This window comes from Siphateles boraxobius, unplaced genomic scaffold, assembly GCF_051911475.1.
Source record: "Siphateles boraxobius isolate OS27281-9 unplaced genomic scaffold, OSU_SipBor_1 256, whole genome shotgun sequence".
Taxonomy (NCBI): Eukaryota; Metazoa; Chordata; class Actinopteri; order Cypriniformes; family Leuciscidae; genus Siphateles; species Siphateles boraxobius.
Window position 1 is genome coordinate 161745 of NW_027508872.1, and position 15756 is coordinate 177500.

Here is a 15756-nt window from a genome sequence, read left to right on the forward strand (position 1 = left end):
CATTGTGTCTACATCAGGCTGCGCGTGAGCCGCTCACGTGTAAATGAACACCGCACTTCACTCTGAAACACGCAGAGCATTGGTTTATTCAACAATCGCCTTGATCCATATTGTGATTTGGGGTTTATTTGTTTTGCAGTAGTGCGGTTGCCCTGAGCTTGACTTCAGTCACACACACTCTTTCTGCTCGTATCGATCTGCAGTGTGTTTGCTGTGTGCTGAATCCATCTCTGGTCTCTTGTAGTGAAAGCTGATGCGAGAGCTCTGGTAAATACGCAGATCCATCGGCTCACTCCTCTAGCTCCATTCTCACAGTGATTTAGTGACTCAAGATGCTTTAGTTTCTTTATCATACTAATGGACAGAGAGAAGGAGCGAGAGGAGTGCTTCTAATTTCAGCTTTAACTGTTTCGCTGTCAGGTGAAGCTTTTACTAAGTGAACAGACCTCTTGAAGCCCTTATGCTTTAGTCATGTTCTACTGGCTGCAGTTGCATTTTTTCTTCTTCAGAAAATTGGATTTAAATGCAAAATAACCAGATATTTATTAGTATATCCCACCAACTCAAACATGTCACTTTTTGAAACATTTAATGGTGCATGCATACTGTTTCACATGCTATTCACAAGAAATAAGCCTGTGCTGTTCCAAACGTGGAAGGTAAAGTTGGGGAAATACAGAAACCTAACTTAACCGTAAAAAAACAAAGGTTCATTAAAGCTTCTTTAATGATATCATTAGTTCAATAGGATACATCTTAAAGAACCCTTCATGATTAAATGAATCTTCTTTAAACTTCCTGCACTATTAAGGCAAACACTTCTGAATGGTTCTTTAAATAGCAGCAGCAACAACAACAGCAAAACCATAAATGGATTGTTCTGATTGGTTTAGACAGCAGCGGCAACACAATTCAGTGCTAAATGCAACTCACAATATTCAACATATTCCGTATTTAGTAATGAAGTAAACTTGGAATTAAAGGGGGGACCATGAGGCTTTTTAAAAATATGTTTTATATATATATAAAAAATGTTTTTCTTTATTATGAGAACGTTAGGGAACATATTCCATGTAATAATTTTGCAAACAATGGAACGTCTTTTTCTGAAACATTTTAGTTGCGCATTCTTATAACATTTTTAAATGTTGTTTCAGAATGTTCAGAGAAAAAATAAAAAATGAAACGTTCCATTTTGTTTGAGATTGACAATGTTGAACGATGAGAACATAAAGACCAGGTGAACGAACGTTCTATTAACGTTACTGAAAGAACATTTGTTCAGAACTTTGCCAGAATGTTGTTGAATGTTGGCTGGGAAGTCGTAAATCACATCTGCCAATGTTTATGCATTTAGAAATATTTTATTATGCAGTTCATGGTGATATTGAATAGCCTACATTTAAAATATGATTGTAAGGAAATTTATTTGGAGAGAAACTGCATTTTTAGGTGTGAAAAGAACCAGTTGAGAAACAATGAAAGATTTCTCATTTACTCATTTTTGTAATGGGTTCTAATCTTGTACTTTATGGAAAATAAAAAGGGGTTCGGCTGTTCATACAATCAAAAGTACACAAATCTGGTGGTATTTTGAAAAATCCATCTTCACTAGAGTGTTACAGTCAATGCAGATGATGCACGTGCACGTGCTCGAGAGAGGGAGAGAGAGAGAGAGAGACGGAAGACTCGGTGATTCAGCGTTTGGCAGCGCGTCGCGCTCACGGATACAGAAGCGTCGAGATGTGTTTCTAATATCCGGGTTGGACTGGAGAGAGAGAGAGAGGGTTGGACCGGAGAGAGAGAGAGAGAGAGAGAGAGAGAGAGAGAGAGAGAGAGTGTGTGTGTGTGTGTGTGTGTGTGTGTGTGTGTGTGTCAGATTCCCATCAGAAACACGCTGGAGAGAGACGCGCTCCTCTGGAATATGGCACTGGGACGATGGGAACGGGTTCCAGCTCCTCCGTCATGATCTAGATCGGGATCGTTCCCGCAGCGCGATGGAAAAGACGCTGGCGGCTCGGACGGGCTCGGCCTCGCTCGGGTTCGGCAGGACAGAAGGAGTGCTGAGTAAATACACCAACCTCATCCAGGGCTGGCAGAACAGGTACCGAACACAACCCGAACCCGAACCCGAACACACGGTGCATGCTGAAGTTTACACTGACTGGACTCAAATCATCCCATCACTGTGTCATATCATATTACCACAATACATACGTGGCAGTGACTGGACTTTAGGTCTAAATATGATTTTTATGATTTTATTTTATTATGATGATTTTTATTTTTATTTTTTAGTTCAGGTCATTAGTTAGTTCACATCTTTCAATAGTTCAGTGATCAAATAAGCAATTCTACTCACACATACCACACACACATACACACGTTTGCTTACCTATCTATGAGGACTCTCCATATGTAATGGTTTTTATACTGTACAAACTGTATTTAGTTATAGGTGAATTACAGTATAAGATTTGCTTTACATGAGTATATGACATATTGACATACACTTGAAACTCATATATGCTCATATTCTGTAGTTATGATTCTCAAAATCATATTTTGTGTATCTGGCATATGTTTCCTAAAGTTCATCATTACTAAAGTGTTGCATCAGAAGAAAAAGTTGAAACTTCCTGATCCTGACGTGTTTCTGCATTGAGTTCAAGCTAAATTCATCATGCCCTGTTAGTTTAGTCATTGAACAAACACTCAGTGTCGTTTCAGACTTGTTGAGAATCTGAGATTAACTGACATTCAGGAATAATTGCACAAGAGATCAGGATAAATAAACACACACACATGAATGTTATCTGGATGTGAATTTGATCTTTGTACTTTAAACACAGTCCGTCTGTACACAAGCGGAACTAAGTTTCTTCACACACACACACACACACACACACACACACACACACACACACACACACACACACACACACACACACACACACACACAGACAGACAGGCTATTTCAGGCTCTGGTCATGAGCTGATGGTGGAGATCGAGGTTGTGTAAAGGCGTCTGATGTTCAGCTTAGATGTTCAGACACACACATGCACATCAGATTCACTGCTGACAAGTCTCAATAGAAGTCTGTTATTATGATTATGAACTCAAATTTTCTTAATCTTTTTTTGTCATTATACAGAAAGTCTAATCAATTGAATTCGTGAAACTTAACAATTTGATTAATCTCTTAAAATGTAATCAAATCAAAATATGACCATTAATTTACTATAAAACATTGCATTTTTATTTTTTCAAACAGAATTTTATTTTATTTTTCAGTTTCTGTGAGTATTTGACATGCCAACGGATTTTTCTTTTTCTAATTATTAATATGTTGCGCATCCTCATATATAGACTCGCAGAACAAGCCGATCACACATTTATACAGCAGTGGTTTTTGCAGTGTTTCTGACACACACACACACACACACACACACACACACACACACACACACACACACACACACACACACACACACACACACACACACACACACACACACACACACACACACACAAAAACAAACCTCAATACTAAAAAAATAGATGTGCAATAGTTACTGTTTTCTTGGCTCTTTTTTATAGGGCATTAGTATACATACAATATGTAATAATATATATTTTTTATTAATTACAGCAATTTTTTTCTTTCTTAAATTTGTCTGTATATTACATGTGTATAGTATGTGTTTTTGTGTGAATTGTGAGTAGTTTACTGTCTTCATGTATTGCTGCTGCTAACGCACTTAAATTTCCCACGTGGGATCAATAAAGTACCTACACACACACACACACACACACACACACACACACACACACACACACACACACACACACACACACACACACACACACACACACACACACACACACACACACACACACACTGTTTCTCTGTGTTCAGCAGGACTGTCAGAGCTGGATGAAACTCAAGCAGATTTTCTCCTCATTGTCAAACATGTAAATATAGTATAAATATGTCTGATATCTTTTATTCATCGAGTGTGTTTTGTCCTTGATCTCAGTGACTATTTAAAACATTTCATTCTGTGCGTCTCTCACATCTAGAGCCGATTTACACACTTCTTACAGGCAGTGCTGCTTTAGTGTAATTGAGTTTTTGTTGTTCTATTTTTTAAGTCAATTTGTTGTGTGTTTTACTCAAGTTTTTATTAGACTGGAAACCAGGCCGTAGAATAGAAATGTAACTCTACTCTGCGATTTATGATCTTTCTCAGATTACTGGGACTGAATGTCCAACATGTTTCTCACATCTCAGATCTCAGATGTTTGTATGCGTCGTTATGAATATGTAAAGGTAAAGGTGCCTGGGTTTGTTGTAGAGAAGAGGAAAATGCATCTGTGGTTTTATTTCTGTGTTATTTGAGCTGAGACTCTCAGGTGGGCGACGGATCCTGACGGGTTTGTGTCACAACAAAAGATGAGCTCAGTGTTTTCTGCGGAATCCTGAACATCAGAATGTTTCTCAACGTTCTATTTATACCTTTAAACGACAGTATATGTCAAACGGAGCTCTTCAGTGAGAGCGTCTCTGTAACTGATAAACATGCAGGCAGTGAACGAGTCAGTGAATGTTAATCCAGTTACTGCTCTGATGGACTCACCGATCCATTACTGCGCTTTAAACACATTTGTGGGTTTTAAACCGCAGTGTGTGTGTGTGTTTTATTGCGTTATTTCACCAGCACTGAATAGGAAACACTGGGAGTTCAAAACTTTGGGTCATTATGTTTTTTGTTTTTTTTGTTAAGGAATTAATACTTTTATTAATCAGAGATGCATTCAATTGATTGCATTAAATTGCATTAAATTTAATTGCATTAAATTTATCAAAAGTGACAATAAAGACATTTATAATATTACAAAAGATCCTATTTTAAATAAATGCTGTTCTTTTGAACTTTTTATTCATCAAAGAATAAACGGTTTACACAAAAATATGAATCTGTTTTGTTGTGGCAAAAATTCTGTTAAAAATCATCAGTAAGAGACACTCAGAGTCAAATTAATAAAAAGAGAAGTATTTTTTCTTGCAAGAATAGGTTCAGTCTAGTACACAGAAGTTACGCTGTGCAAGAGAGTGACACACAACAGGAAGATATGAGACAGCCTTTATACTGTTTTCAAGGTTCCTCCTCACCCGCTGTACCTTTCACCCACTCAGATAAGGTCCTTACTGCTGTTCAGTTTCTACTTAAAGACACAAACTGGTACTGAAATAAACTGGCCAAAACTGACCGTCCCTAAGGTCAGAGGTCCTGTCCCATATGTTCCTGAAACGTCACGCACAAGCACGTACACACATATACTTTTATACATTGAATAGGTTCTTTCTCTTATAATACCTGTGTGGGATCAATGAATATTAAAATTTCTACAACAATTCCCCCCTTTTTATCATTCAGATTACCCAATCATAATAATAAAAATAATAGAACAAATTTTAAGTCATATCATCACACTTATACTCTTCATCTATGGTTACCATTACACATCTTGAAACCCACATGGCATTTCAACAGGCTAAGAAATACAAAGAAATAAAAGTAGAATAAAATCCCTCATTTCGACCCCTCTGCTTGTACGTCATCACATAGCGGATAACCACAGCTTTTAACCTTCTGTTCATATCAAAAACATTCATAGAAAGAAAAAAAAAGAAAAGAAAACCATACAATTTAACACGTTACAGTAGCTCCCACTACTTGTATCATCATATTTTGTTCATCCTACTGAACAGACTCCCAGCTTTAACCAGTCTCTGTACTGAGCTGGAAACACACATTATAATGCATGGTAAACATAACAATATTGATATTCCTATCGCTGAAATTGGTAGTACAGTTTTGCAACCAGTACCCCCTAAAGATTAACCAATCTTATCCATTTACCATCAATCCGTGCCCATTTCCATATATCGCGTCCATTTTCCTAACAATATATTCTTAACTTTTAACACCATATTTAATAAAATCAATCCTGAAAAGGTTTTTTATTTTTTATCCATTCTTTTAACCAATGTAGTTGTTCAAAATGAACTCTAATATTTCCATTACAGACCGTCTTTTAGCTTACTACCATACATATTCTCCCATGATCGGCCTTTCTTACCCTTAATGGAAAGCCTAATCATCAAGTTTCTTCAATAATAATCCCTATAATTTACCTGAAATATTTTCTAATAAATCCCTAACCAATCAAATCATTTGATCTAAGCCCTATTTTGATTCAATCAAATAAAATCATCAAAATCATCACAAAAACAGATTATTTTGCTAAACTCAAACCATTAGTTGGTGCATCTTTCTCCAGGTGTGTTGGTCATCTCGTTCGCCCCATGGACTTTCCGTCTTCACCAGGGTGACTCTTTGCGAGTCGTTGCCGTGGTTAGGCCTGTCACGATAACAAATTTTGCTGGACGATAAATTGTCCAAGACATTATTGCGATAAACGATAATATTGATCATAAACGATAATATTGTCGTTCTGAGACCATTTTCATCTAAAATAATGATGATAATGGCATAATAATGCAGGTACACCTTTTCAAACATTAATAAACTTTTATTTCTAAAGACTATTTAAATGAAAAAACTAAAAACAATAAAAGCAATGGACTCTGTCTCTGTTAACAAAAAATGCACATGTATGTGTGACTTCCGTTCACACTGAGAATCATATGCATCATATACTGTGTGAGCAAGCGTCTCATATGAGTATTTGCACTAGTTTGTGTGTGTGTGTGCTCGCGTCGCATATGAGTAGGCCTATGTGCGCGGACAGTTTGTGTGTGTGTGTGCTCCGTCTCATTGAGTTTGTGCGCGAGTTTGTGCGTGTGTTCGCGCTCGCGTCTCATATGAGTGTGCGCGAGTTTGTGTGTTTGCGCGCGTCTCATATGTGCGTGGAGAGTTTGTGTGCGCGCATCTCGTTCCCGTGTGTGTAGAGTTTGAGCATTCAGCAGTATACATGTATGTTTGACTACTTAATGTGTATGCAAGTGTTTCATATAGGCCTATGTGTGCGTGAATGAAGTTTGATTTAAGCCCTAGACGGCGGTATGTCGCCTCATATGAGGGTGAAAGAGAGAGCGCGCGCGAGAGAGAGGGACGCGCTACGGCGCTCTGCAATCAAATACGATTCTAAATAGGCTCAGTAAAAAAAAAAAAATTTTTTTTAAAAACATTCGAAAATCAATGTGTGGCGGTCAGCGTTGATATTGTCATCCAGTCTCTTTGGTAGAGAGAGAGAGAGAGAGAGAGAGAGAGAGAGAGAGACGAGGAAAACAAAACAAGCATGCAAATGTAAATTATCGCGGCCGGAAAAATTATCGAGCTAATTTTTTTTATCGTGCGATTAATTGATTTATTGATTATCGCGACAGGCCTAGCCGTGGTCTTTCCCTCGTCGGTGAGGGAGGCTGTTACTAGCACGAGCCTTTGACCCCTCACTTTGTGCTCTATATGATGGTTGAGGCCTGTCGGTGTAATCTAAGGTGAGAGGCTTTGACCCAGGTGTTCCACTCTCCAACCATTTTCTGATCATTACCAGATTTGCTCCTTAGATCACGATGCACCCCCACTGGAGTGAACCAACTCCTGCTTTGACCTGTGAATGGAGACCTTAAGGTTTTGTTAGTGACCGCTTGTCTGGCCGGTCGTCCCTATTGGTGTGACCTGTGGAATTTTCACCATTTGTTTATTTTGCTGATGACATGCATAAAGAATTTCAAGTTTATTCTCAACACTTGTCCAATTCAACTGTTTCTTCTCATTTTACAAATCATCTTATCACTGAATAATTTCTTCCTCACTTAATAGCACTCAGAGTCCCTTTTTCCCTGAAAAACATTCAACCCACTTTGCTCATGTCAACAACACAACATTTATACATTTGGAACAGAATCAGTTGTGTTTGCTGCAATCCATCCTGACATCCTGCAAAAGGAAAATTTTAAATTATGCGCTGCGCAGGTGTGGCCCTGTTTCTCTCTCCCACATTAATAACCCAGGCCAGGAAACTTAGTCAAATTCATCCATAGCCATTATCTTATTGGGCACATTCTGCCCTGTATCAAAAGTCTGCATGCTCTGTAAAGAAAAACAAATGTCGAGGTTATTTTCAGATAGTAAAATACATAGTTTCTTTTGTCTGCTGTGCTGCCGCGGCCTTCTCTGCCACATCTGCCCTGGCGTTTCCTGTTGAAACAGTCCTGCAAATACACTTACAGACAGCAATTTTGTTAGGGAGAAGAATGGCTTCTTGCCAGGCTTTTACCCAATCAAGCCCAGTGTCCTCCCAACATATATTGTCCCTTAGTAAACCATATTTTGGCCATATTTGTCAATTGTTACCAAAATTGTTACCATTCCCCCTTTTGATGCATGAATCAACTCGTCCATCAATCTAACATAATGGTGTTTGGATGTCACAGAAACACGGCTGCTTTACTGCTGGTTTTGATGAGAGAGATCGTTCAGTGCTGGAGATGAAGGTCATAGATGTCAGTCAGTGAGACAGTGTTTTTTTTTGTGTTTTTTTTTTTTTTTAAATGCTTGAAGAAAAGAAACGGGAAAAAAACATTCACAAAAATGATCATCATTGTCATAACATAATACAACAATACTCCAGAGTCAGTCTTTCACAGTGTGTCAGAAGGTGAAGCTGACCTCTGACCTCCGACCTCCTCCTGATGACATCATCTCTGCGGTTTCTAATGCACTCCTGGTTTCCAGGGTGACGGTTTCAAACGTTAAATAGAACATTCCATTTTTCACACATTCAAGAATGTTACTTTTGAATGTTCTGAAGTAGTAACATTTTAAAAAAGTTAGACGAACATCCAACTAAAACGTTTCAGGAAAAACGTTCCATGAAGGATATATAAATAATGACGCATGTCTGCGGTTCATATTCATAAACTTGGTATGTGTTGTCATTCTGGACTTCAGACCTTGTCTCTTGCAGAACAACGTCTATAAAAGTGAATTATTCACAGATATGAAATGATTTCAGAGTCTCAACATGTGTCTGTTAACTATAGGATAAAGCACATGCTTGTTTTGACTCTTCTGGAATCACATTTTGTTTTTATGTCTTCGTGAAGAAGATTTGATGCTCTTGAAAGGGTTTTTAAAGAGTTTGGAGTCTGTAGAAATGAAGGTTAGACTCAGATATTCTCTCTAAGTTCATCATGTACAGTGCTGGTCAGAAATATTTGCCCCCTTGGTAAATATGATCAAAGATGTCTGTAAAAAACATGAACTCTAACTCTGTGTTTTGCCTTTATGAGACTATTAAAAAGTCGCCTATACGGCTGCATGAACAAATGTAATTTATACTTTAAAAATGGTGTTGTGTCAACAGCACTGCAAGTATCTCCTCATCATTTTCTCAATATAAAGTATTTAACCATGAATCAAACCAAAACAGCTGTGATGAAACACATTACGAACTTTAAATGGAGAACAAACTCTTCAAAGGGGGTAAAATTATTCATCCTGGAAGTATTTCAGATGACATAATCCAGTAAAAAACAATGGTACAAAATGAAACAATTGGTTTCATTTTTAATGTTTTGTATTTAAACAAGTTTATTGCGAAATATTCTGTTGTTTCAGAAAGTACGGAGACTGACTTCATTTAGAGTGTAGGATTATGGGTAATTTAGTTCTTGATGGAGGATATAATTTTTGTCTTGTAGAGCAGCAGATCACCCGAGCTCATGGTGTGTATCCACAGGTTTGTGATTTCTTGCTTCCGTGATGAAACTGAAGGATCTGGATCTGTTCACTCGTGCGCTGAAAGAAGGAAGTGTGGCTTTATTTCAAACCAGTTTAGACTAACAGATCATCTTGAAACGTCTACATTTCAAACTAAATTACTGTATTTCTGAACTAGATATAATGCATGTTTTCGAGCTGTGATGTATTGTGTGTGTGTGTGTGTGTGTGTGTGTGTGTGTGTGTGTGTGTGTGTGTGTGTGTGTGTGTGTGTGTGTGTGTGGCAAAGTGCAGTTGACATGTTATTATCATTATTTCTGAATCTTTATGATTGACCTTTATGGAAAAAATGAGCCTGTCACAAGCAAAACAAAGATCCATGTTTTTACTGTGTGTGTGTGTGTGTGTTTGTTTGTTTCCCAGATAGCACAAGTCTATTTGATGTGATATTTACATCTGGAAGACGTATTTTTAAGAGTGTTTGCTCATCTGCAATACGTCTATAGGACGTTTCCTGTCAGATGTGAAATAAACGTTTAGAAGATGTCAGTTTAACATGCATTCTAAATCATTACATCTTAAAGACATCTTCTAAACGTCTATTTCACATCTGACAGGAAACGTCCTATAGACGTATTGCAGATGAGCAAACACTCTTAAAAATACGTCTTCCAGATGTAAATATCACATCAAATAGACTTGTGCTATCTGTGTGTGTGTGTGTGTGTGTGTGTGTGTGTGTGTGTGTGTGTGTGTGTGTGTGTGTGTGTGTGTGTGTGTGTGTGTGTGTGTGTGTGTGTGTGTGTGTGTGTGTGTGTGTGTGTGAAGCCTGTTTCTGGTCAGAGAGTCATTGATCTGGTTTAGAAGAAAAAACACATAGAGCCGCAGACGACAATAACACACATCGACATCCTCACTTTCTTTCTTTCATTCTTTCTTTCAACATCCTCAATTTCTTTCTTTCTTTTCTTTCTTTCTTTTTCATTCATTTTTTTTTCTTTTTCTTTTTCTTTCTTAATTTCTTTCTTAAAATTTTTGCTAATTTTGCATGCATTCTAAATTTTAAAAAACTACTTATTTGTAATCTAAAATGGCAATTTAATTTAATTTTAATTTGGTTGATATGGTTTATAATTGTTTATTAAATTAATTGAATATGCCATGTTTAAGTTCAATTCAAAGTACATTCCTTCTTTACTCGTAATAACCGATGTTTTTTAATGGGGTTGTTCAACTGGTGAAAAACACTTTGATAAAATCTGCAGAAATGGCTAATGCAAATAAAAATATAAACCTTTGTGTTTCTGAGATGAGAAGTGTATTGGTGAATGAGATCTCTTCTTTAGGTTCTGCTGGATCGTGTGTGTGTGTGTGTGTGTGTGTGTGTGTGTGTGTGTGTGTGTGTGTGTGTGTGTGTGTGTGTGTGTGTGTGTGAGGTTCGTAGAGTTTAATCACACAGAGAGCTGAGCTCTGACTTTCAGTCTCATTCACACACTCTAATTGTCTGAGCGAGTGATTGGATGATTGGCCAGAGGGATTGTGGGATTGAGTTCATCTGAGCTCAGCAGTCACATGCAGATCTTCAAGCCAAAAAATGTATATAATAGCTATTATTATTATTAATCATGAAATTATATTATATGTTGCACTAGGGGTGTGCCATATCATACCGTCCACGATAATACCGGTATACATTTTTACATGATAAAAAAGTGTCATATCGCGATATCAATTATATAGCGACGCGATGACGTATGGCGCATTTACGTTCCCTAGCACGCACAACAACAACACCTGTGTGAGCGCGAGAGCAGCCTGTCAGCCTCCGATGACGATTTAGCAATTTCACAAACAGCTTGAGTGTTCAGCGGGGCTGCCGACGCGTGTCTTCTCTCGCGCGCGTTTAGGAGTCGGGACATGACTGAATGGTCTCTTGCACAATCGGGCCATCAGTGCATCGTAACTAAAGTTTATAATTTTCAAGTCTTCTTAACTCTTCTCAGTTTAAACATTCAAGCGGTTTTAAACTATCCAGTAAGCTACTCGCGCACTCTCTGAGAGAGTTGCACTGCGTGCATACATAGAGTACAGCTCGCGAGAAACTAAAGTAATTTTTCGCGGATTATATCGCTTTAATGGGGGGAAAAACGCAAAATTGTGTAAAACTTCCGGTCTTGGTAAGTATACTCATAAATACAGTCGGTTATGTATAAAACGCATGTGACAGTGTGACAGACAGTATAGAGATCGCTAAGACATGTGACCAACTGGGCGGCAACGTCATCAGAACGCAAAGAATTATGGGTATGTTTGGCCCGTTTACATCGGTTTACATGGGCTGGCATAGCAGACTAGTGTTCTGGCATGAAAAAATAAATAAAAATGGCGTGAAAAACAGAATATAATCCTACAAAATGCAGCGGGCTAAAGAAAACATTGTCGGACCATACCAGAAAACTGTCGTCCGTTCAAAAGTATGCTAAAGTTTTAAGCACCACACTCCTCGCTCTCTCTCATCTATCTGCATGCAATCGCAATTCATGTCAAGATTGCAATGCTGGAGTGTGTGCGTGTGTGTGTGTGTGTGTGTGTGTGTGTGTGTGTGTGTGTGTGTGTGTGTGTGTGTGTGTGTGTGTGTGTGTGTGTGTTTGTGCGCCCGCGAGAGAGAGAGGCGCGGGCGCGATCGAACTGTGTGTGTGTGTGTGAGAGAGAGAGAGGGAGAGAGAGAGGCGCGATCGAACAGTGGAAACATAAAACATACTCCCTCATTTTGTTCATAGAGGTTATCATTCAAACTGCAAAGTGTTTACTTATATTTGTGTAACTTACACTCGCAATAAAACACAACATTGTGCTTTTGTCACACTCTAAACTCTTGTCAAGCTGTAACATACAACTGTCACCCAACCAAACACACACAGTTTTAAAAGCAACATCCAACCCCATTTCAAAACAGTCTGTGGGTTACATCTTTTGGACATTAATCATATCGCATTGGTTTTCATTTCTTTTCTTCAGAGCAGTTACATATTCTACATTGATTAAAAAAAATCAAATGTGTTTTTAATGGTAGTATAATTTTATACGAAAATCAATTATTTACCATTCAGATGAGAATAAAGTTAGGGTTCATTAAAATTAAGGAAAACATATTGATCCGTTCTTAAAGGATAATTCAGGTATTTAGCACTTTGAGTCTATTTTCTAGTTTGTTTTGGATGAACTAAGTTAGAGTGGTGGGTAGAATTTTGACGATTGGTCCTGTCTCGACTTTTTGAATCTTTTAGAATCGCCTCTGACCGCTTCAGAGTGGCTGTCTACGAGCATACACAAACATGTCCTTAAAATAACCCGTAATGTTCGTTTTCAAAACTGTGCAAGAAGGACTATTGAAGTTTATAACACAGCAGGTAGACGGCATCTTGAACACTGAGTTGTTCCCTGCATGCAATCAAGTCTGGCGCCTTCTGTTTGTGCCGCGGATTCCCAAAATGCTTTGCGTTCACCACTGGTAATACGTCACGATGACGTCACATTAGCAATCTCTATAATGAAAACAGCAATGGATCCGTGCACTAGCTGTAAAAGTGACAGCAGCCATAGGCTATGCGTCTCATTTATGTTGTCGTCAAAACAACAAAAGATAGCTTTAATTGTAATGAATGAGAATTATTAGCCTATGTATTTAATTTAATCAGGAAACAGAACTAAAAGACTATGTGTTATTTTACATTTGATTACTTTATTATGTTTCTGTAGTATTTCTGAATACTGGTGTTAGACCTGCACACATTTAACATTTAATTCAAAGATTGAAATCAAGCTTCCTTGTGTTGTGTAAACTCTTAACAACAAAATTACCACATTGTAAAAACGAAATGAGTGAGCAAACATTTAGGCGAGATAAACATAATAAGAAAATTTTCAACAACAACAACAAAAAAATGTCTATATCGTCATAAATATCATTATCGCAAATATTCTTGAAATATCGTGATAGAATTTTGAGGCTATATCGCCCACCCCTATGTTGCACATCACCAAAGCATATCAGCTAACTGGATTCTTCTGATTGTTCATAGATGAAAAACTAGTTTTGGCCATTTTGATTTAAATTTTGCTGCTTCTGCTAATCGGAATATGCAGTAGTTATTAAATGCAGCATGTCACGACAACTTTCAGTGTTCTGTATTTTATGTCCAAATTCTACATGATTTTGATAAATAAAATCACACATACTTACACAAACACTCATACACACTCACACGTACGTGCACACAAACACACATACACACACACACACACACACACACACACACACACACACACACACACACACACACACACACACACACACACACTAATAAGTAAATCATATATCATTGAAGACTGCAGTGCAACACAAATAGAGAATTATTTCCAGCTCTATTGTCTCCACACTCACTTCCAAGTTTTGGAAAAGTCGTGATCCAGTTATATTGTGATGTGTCTCATTATCCTGATGTGTGTGTGTGTGTGTGTGTGCAGGTATTTCGTGTTGGACCCTGATGTGGGTCAGCTGCATTATTTCGTGCACGAGCAGGGGCGGAGCCTGAAGCCCCGTGGTTCCCTGCCTCTGATTGGTGCTTCCGTGACGACGAGCGACGAGGCGCCTCACATGTTCGTCGTCAGCTCGGCCAATGGGGAGCTCTTCAAACTCAGAGGTATTCGTCACTCGTCACTGTCCAGAGCGTTGATTCAGGGTATTCAAACACTCGCTTCCTGAGCTTCAACACGTGCTCGTGACTCTCAGGTCGGAGATGACGGTTACTGTTACCATGACAACCAGCAGCCTCTGTTTCAGAAAGTTCTTGCCAGTGACATCACTGAAGAAGATCATGTGACCGTCACTGTCCAGAGCGTTTATTCAGGGGTTTCTCGGGCTGTACTGTCTATTCACATATATTTATATATATATATATATATATATATATATCATATTAGGGGTGTAACGATACCCTCATGTCACGATTCGATACATATCAGAATACTTAATTCACGATACAATATTATTGCAATGATTATATTGCAATACTCAATATATATATATATATATATATATATATATATATATATATATATATATACGCAAGACATATGATAAAAGAACTGTTGATTAAAATGCTAATTTGATATTATATTGTGTGTGTAAATGAATAGGATTGGACTTTGTTGCTGGAAACACAATGCACAGGACAATAGAGACACCAGAATAAAAATATTCATGATTTTATAGCTGAAAATACACAATTATTTTTGACGAATAGCATGCGTTCACACCGCCACCGCCCTGCTAGCGACGCCGTGGAAAGATTCGTGGACGCTGATGCTCTGACGTAGAACGAATGCTTGGTCTTTTTTAAAACTCTATTTAAAGGGGTCGCAAATCAAACAAGCATGTCGATCGTTATTTTTGCAGAAAATGTATCGATAGAAAGAACTTAACAATTATAGTGACATGTTTGCTAACGAATAAACCAATTAAAAGCCATTTGTGTGGTGCGGCTTTTGTGTTCAAGGTTAAGTGCTATTCTAATTTGCATTCGCGCTGAAAAACAAGTGTTCTAGCGCTATAATCTTGCCTATAAATAGTGTTGCGCACCTTCTTGTCAAATTTAAATGATCGACCTCTCCTCTATTTTGCTTGGGAACTAATGTGGTCGGAACCAAAGATTACAGGACTGCGTTCTCTGGACTCCTCTCAAACTGAGCACTTCTACATTCTGATTGGTTGCCGCCGAACCGCATCATAGATCATTACCATAAAGTTGACCTGATTTCAACTCTCCTCGCCGCTCTCACCGTCCAAGTTTCACTAAAACTCTGAAAACTATACATATTGTTGCAATTTTGTATTGCGATATATATTTTAACATGATATATTGTTACATAACCTAATATATATATATATATATATATATATATATATATATATATATATATATATATATATATATATAT

General features: G+C 37.8%; 1 protein-coding gene across 4 annotated transcripts in view; it reads left to right on the plus strand.

The window, feature by feature from the left end:
* Nucleotides 1-1829: 1829 nt before the first annotated feature.
* The window catches only part of osbpl10a (oxysterol binding protein-like 10a), a 32398-nt gene continuing 18471 nt past the window's right edge, over nucleotides 1830-15756 (plus strand). For 3 of the 4 annotated variants that reach the window (XR_013207210.1, XM_077243989.1, XM_077243990.1), the window contains exons 1-2: nucleotides 1831-2104; nucleotides 14284-14459. Coding sequence is in view for 2 of the 4 variants with exons in the window: in XM_077243989.1 (XP_077100104.1) it covers nucleotides 1998-2104; nucleotides 14284-14459 (283 nt within the window). In the remaining 2 variants the exon portion in view is untranslated. Of the gene's footprint in view, nucleotides 2105-14283; nucleotides 14460-15756 lie in introns of all 4 variants that reach the window. The other variant, XR_013207211.1, reaches the window with a different exon arrangement.